This window comes from Telmatherina bonti (assembly GCF_933228915.1).
Source record: "Telmatherina bonti genome assembly, chromosome: 17".
In the NCBI taxonomy this organism is placed as follows: Eukaryota; Metazoa; Chordata; class Actinopteri; order Atheriniformes; family Telmatherinidae; genus Telmatherina; species Telmatherina bonti.
In genome coordinates, this window is record NC_136615.1 from 11,580,914 (window position 1) to 11,605,616 (window position 24,703).

Below are 24,703 nucleotides of genomic sequence, written 5' to 3' on the forward strand. Positions count from 1 at the left end.
GGTGAATTAACATAATTATAGACGTGTCTGATTTTTCAGTGTTGTGTGACTGCTGCTGATAGAATACAGGAATGATAACTTTATTTCTAATTCCCACTTAACACATAATCAGTTTATGAATGTTTTAGTAACAGAAAGTTAATGTTCCTTATCAAATGGTCTAAATTAGACCTAATTAAAAAAAAGTTCTGAGACTTCTGACCACAGAACAGCACAAGGCAGGTTTTTGTCTCATTAAACCAGCTCAAAAGAGGTTGAAATCAGACTGGTAATGTTTTATGTGAGCATCATATTTTACCTCTCCTCACACAGTTCCTGGAATTAAAGTGAACAAATCCTGTTCTTTATCCTCAATGTCATGCCTGAATCGGGGAATAAAAGTATGCAGCTCCCTCTTCTTAAAAATAGCTTCTGAGTTAATTAAAGTAAATGAGAAGTTATTGAAAGCAAAAACACCTGGTTGTAAAAACTACGCCTGAACAATCTGCTCCTATTTGGCCGTGATGAGGATTAAACCTGCGCTCTTCAGCCTCTGATGTTTCATGTCAGCATGAGTTTATAATGTGTGTTAAGTGTACGTAAATTGTTGCGTTAACTGCTGCTGACCCGAACTGCTGTTTGTCTTGGCAAATAGATTTCTAATCTAAACAGTTTTTACTTCCTGGCAAAATAAAAGAGATACTATTACAACTACAGCAAATACTACCTATAATAATAGAGCTTACATGCAAGTCAGACTGTTTATACATACACACACATTTTAGACTGTTTATACATACACACACATTTTATAGTCATATCACCAGAAAGAAAGGGTTCATTTTAAGATGGATATTGAAGATCTCTAAACCTTTGTGTTTTTCTCTGAAACAAAATAAATAAACAAGTACGCAAGTACTTCATATGAATAAACTCCTTTGACAAAAATCTTTGCAATTTAGAGTAGTTTGTTTAAAATAAAATAAAAAACCCAGCCAAATATGTTTGTTTTTTTTAAAAAAAAAAACAAGAACAAAAGAAATCAAAGTTTACATTGAATTTATTAACATTATACACATTTACATAATTATTTAAGGAAAAAGATTTATATTATTCACAAATCATTTAGAAATACAGTATTATCTCCTTAAGTTGCAAAAAAAAAAAAGAGAGTGAAATATCAAGTGCACAGTTCCACAGTTGGTCCATTCATATCTAAAATGCCAAAAAAAAAAAAAAAAAAGGCAGTAAAAGTTTCTAGCATTCGTTGCTCGTATACGGGCAGACCACACACACTTGTGCAATGTCGTCATACTCGTATGTTCTCTTCAGAAATGTGTCTGTGAGTCTCAGTCCGGAAATGCTCTGAAACAAAGAGGTGCAGAAGGTTGACTGCAAGACGAAAGCAAATAAGATGCTGATGCAGAGAGCTGGGATCATACCTGCAGACCCTGGACGGAGGAGAAGACTGTGAGGGGCAGCGACAGGGAGGCACCGGGACTCAGTTTCCCCAGCTGTCGCCCTGATATACCACACCAATGGATGGACCTCATGTTGCACATCTCCAGCACCAGGTCCATGGTTCTTTCACTGCAACATAAGTAGGAGCTGGAAGTTAATGCCATTCGGACACCATGCTACCTGGGATCCAAGCTTTTCATGTGAGTGGGGGTTGCACCTGCAGTTGGTGATTTTACAAATTATGTCAAATGGTTCTTCTAGGTTTACAGTGTCGGGGATCATCTCCAACGACAGTCTAATGTCTCCATAACCGGGAGCCTGAGGGACACACGAGCATAAAACTAAATAAAAAGGTAGAAGGGGGGGGGAGGATGTGTTCAGCAGAGGAAGAAGGTAATCTGATACCATTCTTTGCAGCTGACTGGTCTGCAACCGTCCTCTCTCTCCAAGATTGGTCTTCCATACAATGTCGAGCTTGCCTATAACCGTCACGCCCTTGATGACACCGGCCTTCTCTGCATACTCCGGTTTTGGCTTCAGGCAGTACAAGTACTGCCGCGTGTCCATGGGCTGTAGGTAGGACATTTTCCCAAACGTGGACTCTCTGCAAGGCGAAGAATTGCAGCTAAGCAACGACTGAGAAGCCATGTTGGTAGTCAGCGAGAAGCAATAAGTGCTGTTACCCTTCATCTCCACACGCGACTGTGTTGAGCTCCGTGACGTTGTACATCATTGAAGGCTCCAGAGACACTTTCTCCATGAACATTGGTGAAGTGGTGATATTCTGGATCTGAGCCTCCAGAAACACTTCATCTGTCTGGGACGGAGAGGTCAGGGGTCACGCTAATATATCCCGTTAACCACAATGTACAATTACATGATCTCCTAGGTGAACTGAGCAACGCATTTACTTCATTATAAGCTATTAAAAGGTTAGACTTGTGGAATATTCCACAACTGCAAAAGGATAAATTCACTTTTTTTTTTCATCTTTTTTTTCCATAAACAGGACCCACATGCCCATTAGAGCATTTTACGGGTCACTGTAATCCTCTTTACTGGCCATGACGACTTTCCTAACAAGACAAAACCCAAAGTTCCAGTTGTGCCAAAGCGAATGAAGCCTCAGCAGCATGAAGTACAAAACAAAAAGAAAACTCTTACTCAAGCTGCTGATGCTCGGCATCATGTGCTTCTGCACGAGACAAGAACGATGACTTTTGTGGAGAATTATTAGGAAGATCTCTGCTCACGGCCGGCACAGACCGGAGGAGAAACCTCTCCAAGCAGCATCGACATGTGAACTTATCCTTTCTCTTCAGGTGCAGTGAGTCATTTCAACATTCATTAGTCTATCAGGTGTGCTCAGTGTACCTTTGAGGATACGTTAGTGCAGGTGCAGAACACAGTAGAGGCTGAACAAAGGCTGACTGAGTATCTCCAGGTTTTTCACATTGGTCTCTCATGCATCAAGTCTTTTAATGCTGGTTCCTAACTAAAGAAATCAAAGTAGGGATTTTCTTTGCTTTGCACAGCAGCTATAGATCAGTAACCACCAACATGATGTGTAAAAATGGTTCAAACGCGTGAAAGTTAAAGCTTTGGCAATGAAGAGCATTATCCCACCACATGTATGTTATTTATTCTGTTTTTTTACCCCACAAAATGTGGCACTTTGGTCAACATTGTTGTTTTTAAAGTGCTTTATAAATAAAGTTGTATTGCATTATTGTATACAAACACATGATGGGGTTCAACTGTGAGAGATGGGAATGTGGTCAGACATCTTGATTTAACAGTGGTGTGTTGCAGAGCTATCCTCCAAGCAGGGGTGGGAATAAGTGTCTATTCACATGTGTTTAAAGTTCATGATCTTTGACTTGTATTTTTAATCTATAAATCGGGGAATCAAGTCTTTGGAAATCCCACATCGGTGGTGTTGTAGACGTTGCTGTCACCTCCACAGGTAAAGACCCTCAGACCTGAAGGATTTGTTAGGAAGGGGTAGGATAATCCAAGTTTTTACTTCCTCAAACTCCTTTTTCGGACATGCAAATGGAATATGTAGTTTTCATTCATGTCTGCTTCATTAATTTATTTCTATTTATTTGTGTCTGTTACTGCCCTTTATGTCACATGATTATAGTAGCTTATCATATGTAATGATGGTGAAGATGATGAGGATAATGATGCTAGGATTTAGTGAGGATGATGTGTTTTCATATTTTACTGGCTTAATGCAAAATTGACGCTCTTTCAATTAAAAAAAAAAAAAAAAGACTAATTTCATAATAACTTGAAGTTGGTTGTGGCAAATTCCCAACAATCCATGTCTGGTCTTCACTTGCTTTATTTCTCTTTAATCAAGAAATTGATCATATCTGTTTTAATTAATTCATCTTTATACATTTATTTTAATATGATTTATTATCTGTACTAATTAATCTCAAATTTGTTCATTTCTATTTAATTCTCTTTAACCCCATTGGTTTACTTTTTTCACCTATAATTTTTTTGCTTTTATATAATTGGAAATAAATTCATCCTAAGAGGTAAAACTATTTCCCTTAGTCTTATTTTATTTAACCCTTTAGAGGCCACTCTGATATGTTTGATACTTACAGTTTGAGACGTTCTGCATCATTTCATGGTAAAAATCCTGTTGAACACAACCTGATACTCGCCAGATACCAGGAAGCAGATGATAAATCACGTAGTAATAAACGGTTAATATCCAACCAAAAATTGTTAATGTTATTATTACATTTTGTCAAAGGCCAAATAATAAAGACCCTATAGTTAAGAAATAATTGGGCCATTTTTAATGGGCCGGCTTTAAGGAGTTAATTTACTTTTATAAATTTCTAAGCATTTCTTTCAAATATTATCTTCAGTTTCCAAGCTGTCTTTGCGATAAAAGAGTTACGCCTAAAATAATCTGTAAAAAGTCCCACAAACTAGTGACGCTATATCAAAAGATACAGCTTAGAACTACTTAGAACCTCAGTATTGTAATAAATATAGTCATAAAAAAAAAGATGTTATTTACAAAACAGATTATAACAGTCATTTACTAACGCTAAATAGACCTTTGGAGAACTTTGGACCTGAACACAAAAAGTTTTAGCATATTTTCTGGTGGAAATTTTACTAAAAAGAAAACAAAATCTATCTTCATCCTTTGATGAATTCTAAGGTTTAAGAAGAATGTTTTCTCATGTTTAAGTAGAAAAAAAATCAAAGAAAAGTAGCCTTTGATAACTCACTACAAAAGATGTATAACCTTCTTTATGACGATACACTCACCAAGCCAGACACAGAATGCTGAAGAAAGTTTTGTTTGATTTTGGTACAAACGGTCAAGGGAAATGAGGAGTTGTGTGTGTTTGTGCTGTGTGTGTGGTTGCCTGTGCATGTATGTAAATGTGTTTTTATGTTGTTAAGCATTTTGAAGTGCATGTGTATGAAAAGTGCTGTATAAATAAAGTTTGATTTGATTTAATAAGACTAGTATTTGGGGCCTGCATATTCAAATACAGTGATTTTTCTCTTTCTGGAGGCAAGTAGTTGATGCTTTGAGAGAACAACAGTCACCGTCTCTGTGCAACCTCCACTTTACAGTGAAATTCAATGAGAAAAAAGCAGAGATTAGTTCATGCCTGCAACTCATTATATCATATCTGGAAACTGAAAATTTGAATATAGTTAATATCAAATCACAGAGCTTAGCACCTCAGCTCCATGCAAAGCCATTCCCACCAGACCTCCCATCATAACGGAAAGAAATCTGACATTTCTGTTACGTTAGCTTAACTTAAAAGGTCAAATGATTGGAACATGATGCTTAATTTTGGTTGTGAAATCACAGAAAATAAGGCTGTAATTGGCCAGTTAGATAAGCCCTAAAACACTGTTAAAATGCCGAACAAAATGATTTTATTCTTTACAATCAAGACAAATCCAGACAAATTTAGCAAATTTCCCAATGATTTCATGAACATTATTAAAGCCACCCCGCCCACCGCAATTTAACACCACAAACTGGAATTAAAAAGTAACAAAACCTTGTGTAGGATGAGTTTGCAGGAAAGCGCGAGCATTCAAAGAAAAGGGCAAAAACAAAAGATGGAAGTCCATTTTCTCTTTATAGAGTTAGCGAGTGTCTTTAATGGTCTGGCGTTTCCTCCTATTTTTTAAAAATTTTTTTATTTTTGCACCTTTCTCTGAGCTCAGAAAGACAGTCTGCTGCACCGGAAAAAAAGAGGGATGAAGAGAAGCTAACATTGAGCCATGAGAACAGAAGAAAGAATTACCACAGAACTGAGGTCACTCTAATGGGGGGAAATAAAATACAAGACATAATGAACAAATGAAGTTACATGCAAAAGTTGATGACAATGAATATCTGCAGTCAAATATATATATAAAAAAAAAAGCTGACATGAAAATGAGAAAAAAAAAGTTAAATAATAAAGCTTATTGCTTCTACTTAGGAAAACCCCTGATCTCTGGGAGTGCAAGGGTTTTCCAGGAGGCCATAGCTAATGCTAACTGCTTCTAGTAGCATCTGGAGATGAAGCATGTGACGTCCAGACTAAACAGTTTGCTCTTTACATGATGCTGAGTGAAACTTACCTCCGCGTTGTAGAACTTTGTCTTCACATCCAGGGGCTTCAGAACCTGATTAAAAATAGATTGAAAGCTGAACGCTGGCGTTTTCTCTCCCTCCATATAAACATACACGGAAATCTGCACGATGTTGCGAATGAAATCTATCCCGATAGGAAGCGATGGAAGCTCCCGTTTGCAGATCCCACATAAGGGTGACTGGATTCACTCTGTTGTAGGTGTGTGGCATTTCTCGAGCCGACTCCAAGTCAGCTGATCAGAACGCTTGCAACGTCTCTCACCTGGAATTTGAAGAACTTCCGAAAATAGAGCTTCTCCCCGTACTGAGTGGTGTAACTGACCGCGCAAACTAATCTGGAAGTGGGAAACCAGGAGGCGACATGTCAAAACGGGAAAATGAAAGGTCTGAATCGGAATAGTTTATTCTGAAAATAAACTCACATGTGTGTTCCTATTTCTTTGACTTCATGGTGGATGACATCATCGATGCAGCATTCAGGTTTGAGCTCTGCCACAGCGGAGTTGGACGCAGAGAGGTTGAGCCTCTGCGAGCTCGTCTGGAGATCAGCCTGACGGGGATCATGTCACAAAGCACTTCAGACTTACGAGCAAACAGCAGGGAAAAGGATATTTAAGTTGTTTTTCCTCTCTGAAATACCTTCACAAGAATGTCTTTTACGATCTGGTTGCTGTCGTTGTGCACGCTTATGTAACTGGAAAAGGTCTCACCAAGGAAAATATTTCTGTTTAGGAAAGAAGTCAAGATAAAACATAAAAGTGATCCTTGCTGTTGGACTTAAAGTGCAACCAAAAGAGTTTAAATACCCAAAGTTCTGCGGTAACGTAAGCATCTCCCCGAGCATTAGCGTCTCTGCTCCTTTAATGGTGGAAGGATCCTCCCTCATAAGCTGACCAAATAAATCCCCTGTGAAGACAAAAATACCAGTTTAAAAGGGTTCTTATTAGTTTAACATCCTGGTTACGCAGAGAGCATCGCAGAAGCTGGAGAAGTAAGCAAACCTGCAATAACTGTGCATTTGAGAGGCTCTTGGTAGCTGGAAGGGGTTCCCTTCTTGCTTTGTTTGTGCTTAACTTGTTTTGAATGTTTTTCTCCCCGTGCAATCATAAGATTGGTGTGGGAATTTTTGGTGCACTTGTTTGCTTTTACACTCTTTAAATCTGCAGAACACTTGCTTCATCAAAATTTATTTTATTTTATTTATAAAACCCTTTTCATACATTAAAACACTTGTACATGCACACACTTCAAGGTGCTGACTTACGGCCCATAAGTGTTAAAGACACTCATGATGTTTATTCTTTGGAGAAAGTGTCCAGCTTTATGGTCTTCAACCACACCACACTTCCACACATTTGAGGTAAAATTTGCATAAATCAGAAGTTATTTAAATTTGGTTACGTAATTAATTACTGCAAGAGTGAATTTGAGATATTTTGTTTTTTTCTTTTTGAAGTGAAACTCCAATTCTCCAGTTCACATCTACCTCAGCTAGAGATGTCCAATAACAACAGCATGCCGATACTATATGCTGATATCAACATTAAAATGCAATATTAGCAATTATCTGTATCGGCTTTTACTTTTGTAATGGCATAAATCTTACACAACATGCACATAATTATATATCAAACTCTTCAGCTACGTCTGTATATAATAAATGTCATGTATAGTTTTCCAGATATTTTTGTTTGTTTGCGACAACTCACTCCAAAAATATTGGTATCAGTTGATATCGGCATAAAAAGATTAAAAGTTGGACAAAATCAGTATATCAGATTTCGTTATAAAAAGCCAGTATCGAATATCTCTAATTTTAACCTTTATCATCTCAGATGTAATCAAGAGGAGATGAAAAGCCACAACTAAACATTTGCATCAAAGCCATTTCTACTAAATATCAATTTTCCCTTCACAATAATGTGCTGCAACCGTTTTGCACATCTCAGATACCAAAAGGGCACATCTAGCATCCTCTCCTGCAGCACTTCCTCACTCTTACTGGTGCATTTTAGGAACTGGGCCATGCTTCAAGAGGTCTTTTTCTGGGATCAACATTTAAATCACACAGTTTCCATCTAGTGGTGGAGCAGATAAAGTCTCAGGCTTTTTCCTTTACATCAGGGGTGCCCAAGTCCGGTCCTGGAGATCTACCATCCTGCTGTTTTTAGGTGCAACCCTTCTCCAACACACCTGAATCAAATAAGTGGCTCGTTAGCAGGTCTCTGCAGAGCTGAACGTCATGCAGAAGAGGAATTCAGCTATTTGACTCAGCTGTGCTGGACAGGGGTTGCATCTAAAGGTTGCAGGATGGTAGATTTCGAGGACTCAACTTGGGCACCCCTGCTTTGCATGCTTTGGAGTGAATAAACTAGGCTGCACTGTGTCATTGGCAGGTGGCGGTTTAGGTCATGTTACACATGCCCGCAATGAACAGAGATGCTAAATGGAAACAAAACAGATGCAAAGCAGTTGCGTTGGTCGTATGAGAAAGAAAAACTGAGAAATTTCTTTGGGACTTTTTTTCAGCTGCACACAATGTTTTGATTTTTTTTCCCCCTCAGAAAACTGTTTATGTTATTTAATACTGGTTGGTCATATGTGTGACATACAATGATGTGTCCTGTTTTTCTTTTGGTTTTAATAAGGCCCAAAAATCAACTTATTCTCATGTGCAATTTCCAAATGTTGCAGAGAGAGAAAAGAGAAAACAGGCTTGTCTCATTGGCTCCCACTGCTTCCTCTTTCCTACCTGTAAATCAGAAATCATTACCAATCAAATCTTCCCCCCAAAATATCAATTTTAATTCCAGGTGGAAGGGCAACAATATGAGAAAATGGCAAAGCTGTGTCATACTCATCTAATAATAATAATAAAAATGCTTCTAATGGATCCATCTTTATGATGAAAATCAACAGAAAGAGAGAAAATTTAGCTGTCAGTGGAGGAGTTAAAGGAACATAGGGGCAAGAAATGGAGCACAACTTCATTCTGACACACTCCAAGGTTTGCTTTCACTTTCCTACTATATTTATTCTACCTAGAAGTGTCAGTGTGATTTATGGCTTATGTGGTGTTTAGTTACCAGTACCATGCTCCTTCTGCATTCCACTAAACTGAAAAACAAACAGTTAAAACTTAACCAGCCATGGGACCTAAATATGTGACCTTGGGCTGAAATTGTATATCTAAAGATGTTTACTGGGTTGTAAAAGTCCTTAACATGACACCAGTCTCTTATCCGTACGTTTGATGGTTGCTCTTCCTCTCAGTTTAAATTTTATTCTAAAAATCAGTGCATCTCCAGTTTTACAGCAGCGTTCTGAGGCAGAGTGCTTCTCACTCTCTCTAACATATCCATGGATGGAATAGAAAGCTGAATAAAGCTGGAAAAAAGTGATCAAAATTGCAAAGTTAATACAAGCTGTGAATTATGCAACAACCACAGGAGAAAGTCCTCACTGTTTAGGTTTGTTTTCATATTTAGTGTTCTTAATACAAGACCCACTTTGAGCAAGCTATTATTACTAGCAGTAGTGACTGAGTCATGTTTTTATTTTACGTCTTTGGGTGCCCTCTTTGGGTCTGCTTAGGGTTACAGAATCTGCTCCAGTTTCCCACATGGAGGTAAAGTTAAAGCCTATTTAGCCATGACTGAGTAAGCACCACTAGATGAACTTATGCAACCAGTGTTGCCTCATTTGACGATTTGGCATTGAAATAATCAATGTGAACATAAGTTATCTCAATTATTCAAGTTCTGACATGGATAATTAGTTAAAGTCAAGTTAATAGTGGCAACAGCAGAGAGGAGAGATAAGCCGATCTGCAGCTGTATGCTTTCATGATGTGCAATTGTAGAAGAATAACAAAAGAAAACACTTTAAAAAAAATCAAATACGTTTTTTCTGATTTGGTTTTCAATACCAAAAGTTTAATACTACCAAGGTGTTAATATTTTACACTTAGCTCACCTGGAAGATCTCGATCTTCACACGTCACAGGCAGGTTTGTGAAGAGAGTCGGTTTTGTCAATCGCATCACTGTAAAGCAAATCAGCATTGATTAGTAACCAAACATGCAACAACATCTGCTTGTGTGATCATGTCTTTGCAACTTGCTTTCATTCCATGATCATTTTAACAAAAAGCTGGAAAAACATAACATAATTACAGGGAAAATCTAAAAGGTCCACAAAGGTCTTTTCGGAAAACTCTTGAACTCTCAGAGTTCAAGAGAGTCAGTCGATGTGATCAAAAAGTCAGACTAACATACTTACACAGAACCTTCTTAGAGGAATACACACCCAGTATGTCAGTTTTAGTAATGCATTGCAGGGAGGCATTAGCTTGAGTTTGAGAAGATGTATAACATACACACGCACGCACACACACATTTACATTTAATAAAAAGTTATACATAATTATTAAAAAAAACATCCAGGGTTGAACAATATGAGATTTAATGCATTTTCCACAAGTCATATTTTCAAAGTTGCCTTCAGCTTAAAATGCTGGATGTCAGCAGAGATGCACGACAGTAACATCATGCAGCTCAACAAGGAGCTGTGTACTAGACACACATCTAAAAAAGGGAACATAAATGTTAATTTTATTGTTCTGGGACTTTTATATAGCAAAAGCCTAAAAAGGGGAACATAATGTTCATTTTATTATTCTAGGACTTTTATATATCAAAGGCTGTTGATCTTGTAACCAAGTAAGAATTTCTTTTTCTGTCAGTAGTTTAATCTGTTTCACACAATGTCAAACAAACTTTCAGATAGATGAAAAACAAAATTATTTCTGAAACAAACAAAAAATATTCAGCAACTAGCCACAGACACCAACGTGAACCTTTTAAGCTAATCTCGTTGGGAAAGCAGAAATAACACCTTATTATATAAAATACTATGGCATTCACAGACAAACCACGTTGTTAGACAGTGTGTTTTATATCTGTAGAAGAAAGGCAGTCTACAGTCACACCGGTGACCAAAAGTCTTGGTTATAAACAAACATCTGGACATGGTGGTTTGGTAGTTAGCACACTTAGCATCTCACAGCAGCGACAGCTAGCTGCTACATACGAAACTATGCCGAATTTTCTGTAAAACTCTTAGGGATATGATGTGTTATAGTGAAACATAAATACCCTTTAAAGCAAGTAAATGTTCTTGTTTCGTCTGATTTACATCCATTCTGACAGCGGAAAGAGCCCAACTAGCCTTTAGGATAACTACTTGTTTGTTTGTAAGGCTAGCTAATGAACTTTGACCCAACAGGAAACACATTTCTTCTTCTTCATCATCTAAACTGGTCTCACACGAAGCTACAGGCCCCATTACTGCTCCCTATTGTTCTGGATGGGCGCTACAATGAATAAATACTGCAATAATGCTTCTTTCTTTCTAAATCAGAACTCATGTCAAATAAATAATATATATATATATATATATATATATATATATATATATATATATATATATATATATATATATATATATATATATATATATATCTGAACAAAGTTTCACATAGTTTTAAAATTAGTTTCGTGACATTGTATTTTATTTCCAATAGGATAAAACTGTCAACATTGTTGTCATTCACACAGTATTTTGATGTGCAATCAATTTCAGCTTTTTACTGACATCTTCTGGTGATGATTTTTATTACATTAAATTAACGCTGCAGAATTGTCTGAGAAGTTTACCAAAGAAATCCAGAGACATTATTAAATATGTTGCCAAGAGCCCACCTTTTATTGTTGTGTTTTACATAAATGTCTGAAAAGTGGTAAAGAAAGATAACAGATTCATATTTGAGTGTTTTATTTAAAACAGAAAGAAAGGTGTGTCAGAGAGACTATAAATGTCACATTCACAATAACACAATCTTGTACTTTCCATCCAGTACACACTAAATTTTGAGGAGTAAAAACACCAAAGATTGGTTTAAATTACTTTTTGGAAGGAAAAAGTATACAAGCAATGAAAAAGTGACAAAATTATAAAGTGCTAAAAAAAAAATAAAGGGAACACCTGAACAACACAATGTAACTCCAAGTCAAGCATACTTATATGAAATCAAACTGTCCACTTAGGCAGCAACACTGACTGAAAATCAATTTCACATGCTGTTGTGCAAATGGAATAGACAACATGTGGAAATAATGGGCAATTAGCAAGACACATCCAATAAAGGAGTGGTTCTGCAGGTGGTGACCACAGACCACTTCTTAGTTCTGATGCTTTCTGACTGATGTTTTGATCACTTTTGAATGCTGGCGGTGCTTTCACTCTAGTGGTAGCATGAGACGGAGTCTACAACCCACACAAGTGGCTCAGGTAGTGCAGCTCATCCAGGATGGCACATCAATGCCAGCTGTGGCAAGAAGGCTTGCTGTGTCTGTCAGCGTAGTGTCCAGAGCATGGAGGCGCTACCAGGAGACAGGCCAGTACATCAGGAGACGTGGAGGAGGCTGTAGGAGGGCAACAACCCAGTAGCAGGACCGTTACCTCCTTCTTTGTGCAAGGAGGAACAGGAGGAGCACAGCCAGAGCTCTGCAAAATGAGCTCCAGCAGGTCACAAATGTGCATGTGTCTGCTCCAACAGTCAGAAACAGACTCCATGAGGGTGGTATGAGGGCCCGACGTCCACAGGTGGGGGTTGTGCTTACAGTCCAACACCATGCAGGACGTTTGGCATTTGCCAGAGAACACCAAGATTGGCAAATTCACCACTGGTGCCCTGTGCTCTTCACAGATGAAAGCAGGTTCACACTGAGTACATGTGACAGACGTGACAGAGTCTGGAGACACCATGGAGAACGTTCTGCTGCCTGCAACATCCTCCAGCATGATTGGTTTGGCAGAGGGTCAGTAATGGTGTGGGGTGGCATTTCTTTGGAGGGCCGCACAGCCCTCCATGTGCTCGCCAGAGGTAGCCTGACTGCCATTAGGTACCGAGATGAGATCCTCAGACCCCTTGTGGGACCACATGCTGATGTGGTTGGCCCTGGGTTCCTCCTAATACAAGACAATGCTAGACCTCGTGTGGCTGGAGTGTGTCAGCAGTTCCTGCAACACGAAGGCACTGATGTTATGGACCGGCCCGTCCGTTCCCCAGACCTGAATCCAATTGAGCACATCTGGGACATCATGTCTCGCTCCATCCACCAACGCCAAGTTGCACCACAGACTGTCCAGGAGTTGGTGGATGCTTTAGTCTAGGTCTGGGAAGAGATCCCTCAGGAGAACATCCACCGCCTCATCAGGAGCATGCCCAGATGTTGTAGAGAGGTCATACAGGCACGTTAAGGCCACACACACTACTGAGCCTCATTTTGACTTGTTTAAAGGACATTACATCAAAGTTGGATCAGCCAACTTTGATGCACCAGTGTGTTTTTCCACTTTAATTTTGAGTAAAACTCCAAATTCAGACTTACACATGGGTTAATACATTTGATTTTCATTGATCATTTTTGTGTGATTTGGTTGTCAGCACATTCAACAATAGAAAGAACAAAGTATTTAATAAAAATGTTTCATTCATTCAGATCTACAATGTGTTACTTTAATGTTCCCTTTATTTTTTGAGCAGTGTAAGTAAATACACTGAAATGCAGAATTTAAAGCTGAATTAGAATAAGATTTGTCTTGTTGCTTTATACAAAAACATATCACCTTGCAAGGTTAAGTCCAATATAAAACAACAATAAGATATATTATCTATCCTCTGTAACCACTGATTTTTGCAGCAACTTTTAATGGGTTGTGCAGAACATCTGAAAACTCCAGGTTCCTTGCATCTGCTTGTCACGTGCAATCCTGACTGAGCAGAGGCTGCAATTTAAATGACATCAAGATTAATGTAGCATGAAGACAATAAAATACAGAAAGCAGCAGTAATAAATGTAAAACTCAAACAGTATAAATGAAAAATGTCTGAATATTAAAGGAAAAGCAAACTCCCACAGTCAACCCAACATCCTGGATTTAAAGCAGAAAAACAGGCCACCATATGTTTTGATGGTATTGATCAACTATAAAGAAATACTCACATAAGCACTTTCATTTGCTTCTGGGTGCTGCCACGGTCTTCTGGATAAGATTGCAAAGACAATCAAACCAAAAGCCACAATAAGGATCCCAAGAACATTTGCAAACTTGGCTTCCAGGGGCAATGAATCATAAACTTCTCCAGTGGCTCCATTACTGCAGCAGATGGAGACATTTGGTTAAAAGATTTATTTATTCTCTCTCATGACAAACTGTTTTGGCATTGCAATTCCCATCAAACCGACAGCACAGATCTTTATGTTGCATCACAGCTGCTGTCATGTATAAAGAAAGATGCAATGTCGCCATCTGCTGGATATTTGAGTACTTACAGAGAAAAGAACAGTTCCTCATTGATCCCACTGATGCAGGAGGTCACACTCAGGATTAAAATAGCTCCCCCCACACAAACATGGACAGGTTTCAACATAGCCCGGAACCATGGAGGAGAACAAGGCAACAAGAAGCCAGCCAAGCCGAGGACCCACTATCCAAAACATGGATGTGTTGAGGATTACTAACAGCTTCTTAAGTCTACATAAACCTCAAATACAATAAGTACATGATGGGGACTGTATGTACCTGAAATGCAAACATGACCACAGTGCAGATGCCCACCCAGCTGTGCAGAGAGTACATGTCAGGGATTTCTGCAGCTCTGTGGAAGTCAAACACGGCCCACAAGCCCAGGATGGACAGAAGAAGAGCCAGTAGCATCAACCCAGCATGCACCAGTTTCCAGGGGTACTTCCTCTGTTCCCAGGTGAACGGTACACGATATATCACAGCCGCTGCACACAAATGAACATAAACAGTAGTTTTTCATGAAGTCTCAGTCTGATATTATTGGTGTTCCTGGATATACTGGGTGTACTGGTTGTACTGGAAAGTCAACGAATAGATTTCAGACATACAAAAAGAATAAAGCTCATCATTTCAGAAAGAGATAGTACACGTATAATCATGCTTATGCATTTATAGAAAAGAAGAATTGGTGTCATTTTGATCCAGATTTTAGTTTTCAGGATGCAGCTGTGGGTTGTGGGTCGGACCCGAAAGAGAGCACATGCACGCTGGTTTTCTCTGCTTCCTGTCGGTTTCAGAAGAGATTCCTTTACTGGTTGATAAAGATCTGAACATCATTCGTCCAGAGTATTTATCTGAACTGCTTTTATACGATGAGTCTGTTGGAAGCGAGAAGTGAGAAGTGAAATCAGGTTTCACATTCGCAAACCAACTTTTCTGAAGACCTGAAAACAACAGAAAACATTTATTGTTCTGAACCTAAAACTAGAAACTCACCTTTTAAACTTTGCTGTTTTGCTTTTGAAAGTGTTTGTAATAGAGTTTTATTCTATTTTAAGAGCTTTTTAAAATTATTATAAAATGCTTAATTATTTTTGTTCTTATTTATATTTATTATTACTTATTATAGTTATTAGTTATACTTATAATTCTTACTTATATACGTATTATTATGTTATATTAGGATTTAATTTTATTTAATTTGATGTTACTTTGTTTATTTTCTGACTTTTAGTGATTTTAAATGTTTTTAAAAAACCTATTTAGTCTGTTTGAATCAGCCGTATTAACCTTGTTTTTAGTTATGATCCCACTTCTTTGGTTTTAAACGTGATTTCAGTCTGTGGGTGTGTGAGAGAGACTGACAAAACAGTTTCAGTTTTTCTTTTTCTGTTGTTATTTCTTGGAAACACTTTTAGTTGCAAACTTTGCTCTATAAATAACATCAGATTAAATCAGTGAAATTATCTTATGTAAATAAAAATTATTGATCTTCCTTTTTTCTTTTTTTCCCTTTTTTCTTTTTAGTTTTTGTTTGTTTTTTATTATAAAAAAAAAAACTTAAAAAAAAAAGCTTGATTCAATTCAAACATTTGAAGCAAAATATTTCCACACTTTACAGAAAGAAAACATGTGCAAAGGAGATAGATTAAAAAGAGAAGATAAAGAAAAAAGAATATGGCAAATTTGGCTCAATTTCAATGAAATAATTATCTTAAAATTGGAGGCCACTCAGTCCATGTTTAGTTCAAGGCAAATGTCCACATTTGAGAAATGAAAAGTTTACAGTTAAAATTAAAAAGTTAAAAAGCGATGTTCTCACCGGGGTTCAAGTCTCATATGTTGGAAGCATCACATGAACCAGCTGTTTTCACAGGATGAACGATGCTTATTGTGGTAAAACAACTGATTTTCATGCTGAAAAGTTGTGTCGTGGCTTGTTATGAGACGGATTACATAAGGAATGCACACGTCCACATATTGCAGCAGCGCATCAAATCCTGTAGAATCATAATGTTAAATAAAAACTCTCTGTTGTGTAAACTTGGTTTCAATGGAAAGAGACACTGGAAGAATGAATCCTAATTTGAATAAGATATGTGCTGATTTTCTAATGTTGGAGGACACAAACACAAGAGGCAGACATGTAAGATCCAAACAAGGAATCTGTCAAGCATTTCTCTACTGAGCTCATAAGCCAGAGGTGTCAGTAGGTCCTCAAGGGTCGCTTCTTGATTTATTCCAACAAGTTAGGTGTGTTGGAGCAGGGATACATGGAAACCCTGCAGGATTGTGGCCCTGTCATAGGCTGCAGGAACAGACAAAACAGACAGACAGAGAGTCTAAAAACAAAGAGAAGTGTAGAATAAAAAAAACAACAACAAAAAAACAAAAGTTCAAGAATAAGCAGCTCTCGGCTGGAGCGCATGTGGATGGATGATTCCAACACTAATCACTCAGGAACTTAAACAATGTGGCAAAGAAAAACAAAAAGTTGAGAAGCTTCTCTACAAAGGGATTAAGGACTTATTACATCCAGGTGGACGGCAGGAGCAGCGCCGTGGGGAAATCCACAAAAGTTAAAAACATGTGGAGCAAACAAGAGTAGCAGAAACGAACACATTCTAAATCAGACTGAAACAGGAGGGGAAAAAAATACATCAATTCTGCATGAAACTAAACCAAAACATGACACATTGCCCTGTTATGTCAACATGTCAGCTCACCGATGCCGTACACAACCAGCAGGCCTGACACCATGAGGACGGGATGCCAGTTGAACTGCAGGTTGGAGCCGTCCCAAGCGAAGCCGCCTCTCCACTGGGAGCACCAGCAGCTAACAAACAGCACACAGAGCAGGCCCACACACAGGCACAGCCCATAGGTGACATAGAAACATACAGATGGCATCATATCTGGATAGTTGGGAGAGACACAGGTGAATGCATCAAAACAGTCATTCAGACGTCCTGCATAATTCAACTGAGCATAAAGGTGATTAAAGTGTTTCACTGGTTTAAGCAGCAATATTGTACCTCTTTATATTCTATTCAAAACTTAAGAGAAGTCATGTTTTTTCCTCATATTAGAACTTGTTTTGGTTCAGTTAAATATTTCTAGAGAAAAAGAATATGCAGGGAATAATATCATTAATGAAAAGCTGATATTGTTCTGTAAAAGATGTTTGACAGTCAAAGAAACAAACTATTTATAATCTTTACTCACAAGTTGGCTGTTTTTCTCCCTCATGTGAATCCACTCTCGTATCCAGAGATGTTTTTCCCTCTTTGCTTTGTGTGCGTTACTTTTGGAGACAGATTTCATCAGTTTTTGTTGTTAAATAAGATGGTGGAGGAGGGGAGGGATGGAGGGATGAGCTCCAAGGGGTTTGTTGTGAAGCAGCTTGTGACTAAGATGAAAGCAAAGTTTTCCCAGCGTTATTCCGATCAGTGAGGCGCATCAGTTACACCGTCTGTCATGTGAAAAATCGCAGAAAACTCTTTACTTTGTCAAGTTACATGAAATGAAATTAAATGAAAATTAAATGAAAAACACTTAGTTAATCCCCAAAGGGAAATTCAATATTGTAGTAGATAATAATTAACTTGAGGAAGTCTTGTTCCTGCTGGCAGGAATGATCTTCTGTAACATTCAGTATAATAAACATTTGATGGTTGGAAATCATGCAAAGTAAAACCATTAAAAAAAAAAGTTGGACATAAAACATTTTAAATTGACTTTCACTGTTTGAATAAATCGAGAAAAATTTAATAAACCTCATAAAAAAAAATTAAATGTTTCAAAATTTGCTGAATTAGAACCAAAGGATGCACAAAGTAACAATTGTGGATTATTAATCAATGTCTACATTGAAATGATTTGATGTAATAAAACCTCTGGGACTAGTCAACACCAACGTGTTGCATAAAAAATCTGCAAGAAATACTAAATTGACCTGAATGACAGGACAAAAGAAAAAAACTTGAATATCAACAGACAACAGTTGTTTTTTTTTTTTTGTTTTGTTTTGTTTTGTTTTCCTCTCCTTTTCCTCTAAAGGGGTCACCACAGCGAATCATCTGTTTCCATCTACTGAGTCATAAACACAGTTCTACACATGTTTTACGCTGGACGCCATTCGACACAGCCCTCTGCATTTATCCAGGCTTTGGTCCGGTCCTCAGAGAACACCTGTGTCCCCTTCGGGGCTGCAGCGTTGGGGAGCAGGACTCGAAGCAGGATTGCTGACATGCAGGTCACAAGAAAGCTGACTCCACCACCCGATCCGCTGCCTCTGCATCTACAGACGATATTAGAGTTGGATGAAAAAACAAACAACAACAACAAAGAGGCAGCTTGTGAGGTTAATTGTCTCCACAGTGGGACAAGTTTGGAGTCAAACAAAGACATCTTTTTAGAAACAGAACCTCATATCAGAAGCACAGTGGTGGAAGCGTCATGGTTTGGTGCCTCTAGAATGAGGATTTTATCGCCACTTCATATAAATTTAAAGTCTTTATGATAATAAAAAGTGTCTGAAGATGATTGAGATTATCCGTCTGAAAGTTGAGGTTGAACTGTAAATAAACCTCTCATGAAAATACAAACAAGTTCACCAAGTTGTGGCATCAGAGGAAGAAAATGTAACTAAAATGTAGGAAAACCATCAACCATAGGAGTTAAAAGAGTTTTTTTTTTTTTTCAAACAAACAAAACCAAAAACAAAACAGAACAAAACAAAACAAACAAAAAAACAAACAAACAGAATTGTACAGATAAAAAACCGATAACAAAAAAAAAAGTACATATAGAAAGAAAACACACACACACATCCGCACACACACACACACACACACACACAGAAAAATAAAATAAAATACAGTCTCACATAATATATTTGCCTAACAGTTCTCAAACTGTAGTTTGTGTATCAGTAGTGGTGCTTGGGCCTCCCATATACCAGCCTTTCTGTGGTTACACCCATAATTTATTTTCAGATAGAGACTATTTGTATTTGTAATAATCTAATTTTTTTTAAATTTATTATTTTTTTTTATTTAGGATTTTTACTTTCTGAATTCCAACATGGTAAAAACCAGTCAGAGTTTTGTTAATGTTTGTATTATCCATTTTAAGACTCAGTTTTGTCCGACTGTGCTTTTAGTCTACAGCTGGTGGGACTTAAAAAATTAGATGCTTCATAGTACCTGAAGTGTACACCACTTTATAGAATGGTACTTGGCGCAACAGACCCAAGAAGAACTACTATAGTCAAAACATTAACTCATATTATCAGGTAGACAGTAGAGGTTGCAGGACACTTTGGTTTAAAGCAGATAAGTATGGATTCCAGAGTTCATAGAATGCTTTGAGTTGAGGTTGAACTGTAAATAAACCTCTCATGAAAATACAAACAAGTTCACCAAGTTGTGGCATCAGAGGAAGAAAATGTAACTAAAATGTAGGAAAACCATCAACCATAGGAGTTAAAAGAGTTTTATATGAAGACATGATCCAGAGTTTGAGTGAACAAAGCCATGAACACTGAAAAGAAAGATTTACTTTAGCAGAAAAATACTCTTTCAGTCAAAAGTTTGGACACAGATATCCCAACAATATCTAATAAGTAGGTGTGTCCAAATATTTGATTGGTAATCTTCATTGCATTCGTATATCTTCATATAAATTAATAAATATTTCTGTTGAATAGGTTTTAGTGATGTTGTTGTTCTGTGTTATAATTATAGCCTTCCAGCAGTTTAGTTTATGAAACATGTTATAAAAGTCCATGTGATGCACTTCTCTGACACATGAGGGAGAAGCGAGCTACACATTTCACACAGATTTAAGCTTTCATAACAAACCTCATTTGCTGCTTTATTCTGTAGACTTATCTCAGTCAAGCTTTGACTAAAACGCATAAAAAATCAGAAGCTGAATAAGCTCAACTTTTAAACTGTCTTCTCTGGGGGGAGTTACAAACAATAAGGGTTGAAAAGTTTTAAAATCTTGCAGAATCTTCTTTATTTTGCATCTAAATGAGCTGGAATATTATCAGGTTTTCCACGCTGAAAATAAGCTAAAAGAAGACACGGAAAATGCAGTTTCACAGAAATATTAAACATTTCTAAAACTGCATCCTGTAAAATGACAAAAAAAGAGAATATGAACAACCAAGTCCAACTTTTCTCTTTTTAAATAGTTTTCATGATCTTCAATCACTCAAAATTTTTATTCAAAATTTTATATCAATATGAACAACACAAATTCAAGATTAAGCCTTCAGGTACTGAAGCATCTATCACAACCATATTATAAACCAAAACACATCCAATCACAGTGTTTCACACATTCACACAGGTAAATTCAACTTTTCAATTCAACTTTATTTGTATAGCGCCACTTCACAACAATCTTGTCACAGGGCACTTTACATACACAAATCAACATACACATCAATTCGAGCCAATTTATACAAATCCTATAATAAAAACCAACTGATTGCATCGAGTCATGACTTCGATCCAATCCCCCATCCTGAGCATGCATGCGGCGACAGTGGGAAGGAAAAAAACTCCCCTTTAACAGGAAGGAAACCTCCGGCAGAACCCGGCTCAGGGAGGGCAGCCATCTGCCTCGACTGGTTGGGAGGACAGGAAAAACATGTACAACTGCACTTATTCAGGAAGACCTGAGGAAAAAAAGGAGACATAAGTTAGAGACGGCAATATTGGCATATATTTATACATTAATATATTAGAGAAATAGAGCGAGGTACTTTTCAGTGCATCAGGTAACATCCCCATTGCTACATAAGTAAAGGTTGGCTAGACTACCCATAACTATAAGAGCAATGAGCAGAACCTGGACAGATGGGTCCCGTACATGCAGACTCCAACTCAGGAGATGCTCATATCCTAACTATAAGAATCATGAAAAAGGAAGGTGGAGGAAGAGTGGAAGGAGTCAGCCTCCCAAACCCACGGTGGGAACTGGTTCCATAAGAGAAAAGCAGACAAAAGCAACCCCACCTACCAACCCCACACTCCAAAGACAAACCCCAGTCTGCAGTATCTGGCTTTTAATGCAGCTACGAGTTTCTGTCTTTGAAGATATAAACACACAAGAAATGTTAAAAAAAACCCAGAGTTTGTGACTTTAACCAATCTGTGTAAAGATCTGGACCCCTGAAGCCCTGTTTGCTTGTTTTGGACATTTGTCTATTTAAGTGCTTGTGGTTTGAATCGTCCTCTGTTTTCCTAACGCTGGTTTTCTTGAGCTTATAGACGACTTTCTTCTGGTTATGTAGATGCAGAATGTGTGTACGGATACAAGCATCATGAAGCTGTTACTCCACAAACCCTGCAGAGGTTAAATGGATTTTACCCATCCAGTGGAGGGACACGAAGTGAGCAGGAAAGCCACCCGGAAGACACTGAACTTCCACCAAGCCGGGTCTCATCAGTAGTAGCTCAGTTATTTCTGCCCTCAGGGGTGAAAGCAGCCGATGAAAACAAAAGGCTCACATGTTACTTACAGCTATATCTAATAGGCTAAATATTTTAATATCATCCTCAATGCAAATCTGAAATCTAAGTAAGATTAAAAATCTTAAATTGACACATATGCTTATTTTTTTAAAGGTAAGATAATTCTTAGTTTTTATGCCAGAGAATTCCTCTTCTTTAAGAGTATTTTTACTTGTTTTGGGAAGTCTTGACAAGCCAAATTTTCTTGTTCTGTTGGCAGATAATTTATCTTATTTTAAGCAACATTTACCTAATTTTTTGTATATTTTTTTTCTTGTTTTTTAAGGCTGAGTTTTTTGCAGTGCTGTACTTTGTTTGTTTTTGTCAAGTCTGAGATTTTGTATGAAAATCAGTTGATGTTTCTGGCCAGTTTTTAATCACAAAACCCCTGAAGCAGGACATCTCACACTTGTTGTACACAGTGCTGTATTCTTTAAAGCTTCCGTAACTTTTTCACATTTTTGGCAAATAAAAATGTTCACCGAGCCCCAAAAGGGATGTGTTACGCAATTTCTCTTTTTCGCAACAACCACGTGGTTCATGACCTCAACCACTACCGTGACATTTAATTTAGCACAGTCCACTAAGAGCATAAAGCCTTCCCAGTTTAGCGACAGTCCTGAGACCTGGACTGAGGCAAATGATCACAGAGGACCAGTCACGCAACCAGACCCGCACCAAATAATAACATCATCTTATTTGACTTTGTAATGATGAGGCCAAAGAGGTGACAGGAATGTTTATTTAGAGCATCACAAGACACATGTTAACAGCACTAATGTGATGTTTTACAAGTTTTGCTTTTCTACTGACAGAAGTACTCCATCATTGTCTGTTTGCAGACAGACAGGAATAGATGGGAAAAGGTGGGATTTCACACATCATAGAGAAGAACAGTGACCGGAGCACTCAGCGCCATGTTGTGTATGATCTGTTTGGAACAAATGCTTTCATCGTCTTCATCCTCCACGAAGACAGACAGAAAGCGCTGTGGCTCCCAGGGCACTTCCTGAGTCTGAGAGGCCAGCACGCGAACACAGCTGATGTCTTTCCTGAAGCTGAACTTTTTCCCCTCAGGAAGCACGGACAAGCTTTCCCGATGGTCCGCCTGGGACGTGATGAAAGCATCGATCTCCCGAGCCTGCTCCATGATGAATACTCGCACGTTCCTCTTGCTGTAGTTGCTCATCTGGCATGCGCTGCTGGTATTCCCCATATTCTGAGTGATATGCCAGGTACGCCCGCTGGATATGAGATAAGCGGTCATATTCCTCATGAACTACATCAAAATTTGCATATGTAATTTTTCCTTATTTATCTAATATTTAGATTCTGTTTCTTTTTTTTTTTTTTAATCATTTTTATAAATTGCAGAGAAGCCCTTTTAACTCATCCTCCAGAATATGTTTCTAATGTCACTATAATATGAAATGCATGCAAAATAATACAGCTTGCCCACTGTTCTAAGTACTCCATTATCCATGAAAAACCCCACATTTAGCACTGTGCAGTAAGAAAAAAGGAAAAGCAACACATCCATTCACAAAACATAGTAAATGTGACTCTTACCTGCAGATTCGGTCGGTGATGGCAGTTGGAAGTGATGCCCTGTTGCTGCTGTCTTCACCTGAGCGCTGTGTGTCTTATGGATACAGTCTGATAAGATGCAAATATGGATTTGGAGTTCTGTGTAATATAAAACAGACTGATCTCATTTCTCTAAGTCCAGCCTACATATTGCTTCTGTTCTCCATCCTCCTGCTTGTGACCTGGAAATAATGCACAGTTGAAAGGATGTTTCAAGTCCTAAAATGGACATTGAGGAGAGAGAAAGTTGGTCAGAAGAGCTGAAATAGAAGATAAACCAGAACACAGAGGTGCAACAACACATCACTACACATCAGTTCAATGATCCAGTAGCATAAATATTTACTTTGAAGATGTAACTACGATTAGAAATTCCAACAAATAGAAATATATTTTTTTCTTTTTAAGTAAAGTTTAATTTATGTTGTTTGTGGGCAGAAATTGTGATATTAACAAACGTTAAGTCATTATGCTATGTGCTGAACTGATATCATGTTATATTGTGACCGAACTTGTGATTTACGCTCCTACCAGCTTATTTAAATGGTTTTTACCCAACGACACCAAATGGGGGTGTTTATAGGAGTTAATTTCGTAACTTTGAACCAAAAATGATACCAACTTTGTCAGAAACAGATTCAATGGCCATCCAGAGGAAACTTAGACGTCCTCCCCTCTGTCCCGCTGTTGTCCTTAGCACGTCTGCTTAAATCTGCTGTAGAATGGGTGATAAACAGAGAAACTCTGAGCAAACTGGGACATGGACTAAACACACACTTCAACGAACAAGCACAAATTTAAACAATGTTCATTTAGGTTAAAGTTTTGAGTTTGTGGACAGACTGAAGCGATTGATAAGCCATAATGATTATAACTGATCAAAATAAAGGCCTGAATGTTTTCTCCAACACAGCAATGTCTCCAGCTGAGCTGCAAAAGGACAGAACATTTAAAGCAACACTTCTGAATTTTTACTGATTTTTTTGTAGATTTTTGTAGTTTGGTGCCCTTAACCCAACATAATACTGCATCCAGTCTCTTCTCTAAGCTCTCTTAAGCCATTAAAAGTCAGTCGAGTGTTGACTCTGGTCTTACCTCATGTTCTGTGTTTTTTTTCTCTTTTATTC

The 24,703-nt window shown here is 37.9% G+C and overlaps 2 protein-coding genes across 2 annotated transcripts; both read right to left on the bottom strand.

The window, feature by feature from the left end:
* Positions 1-1,168: 1,168 nt before the first annotated feature.
* trappc13 (trafficking protein particle complex subunit 13) lies at positions 1,169-11,364 on the bottom strand. Its single transcript, XM_079256270.1, has 13 exons — positions 11,244-11,364; positions 10,064-10,132; positions 6,895-6,994; positions 6,728-6,812; positions 6,511-6,638; positions 6,351-6,423; positions 6,076-6,120; positions 5,754-5,771; positions 2,124-2,257; positions 1,846-2,044; positions 1,658-1,758; positions 1,422-1,569; positions 1,169-1,344 (listed from the first exon to the last, which is right to left on the bottom strand). Exons 1-13 carry the CDS (start codon positions 11,287-11,289, stop codon positions 1,237-1,239), a joined length of 1,254 nt encoding a protein of 417 aa, XP_079112396.1. The 5' UTR covers positions 11,290-11,364; the 3' UTR covers positions 1,169-1,236.
* A 2,547-nt stretch (positions 11,365-13,911) lies between these two features.
* On the bottom strand, positions 13,912-17,373 carry LOC306768600 (lysosomal membrane ascorbate-dependent ferrireductase CYB561A3-like; the record flags this gene model as incomplete). The annotated part of the gene is made up of 5 exons (XM_079257008.1): positions 13,912-13,938; positions 14,157-14,310; positions 14,487-14,641; positions 14,737-14,945; positions 17,187-17,373. The coding sequence occupies 5 exons, from the start codon at positions 17,371-17,373 to the stop codon at positions 13,912-13,914; spliced, it is 732 nt and encodes a 243-aa protein (XP_079113134.1).
* Between the last annotated feature and the right edge of the window lie 7,330 nt (positions 17,374-24,703).

Excerpts from the sequence above, each read along its gene's own strand:
- trappc13 (XM_079256270.1), bottom strand. The coding sequence starts at position 11,289 with ATGGATGTAAATCAGACGAAACAAGAACATTTACTTGCTTTAAAGG. Across the intron at positions 1,570-1,657 it reads TGTAAAATCACCAACTGCAG|TGAAAGAACCATGGACCTGG; the intron begins GTGCAACCCCCA and ends CTTATGTTGCAG. Across the intron at positions 1,345-1,421 it reads CCTCCGTCCAGGGTCTGCAG|AGCATTTCCGGACTGAGACT; the intron begins GTATGATCCCAG and ends TCTTTGTTTCAG.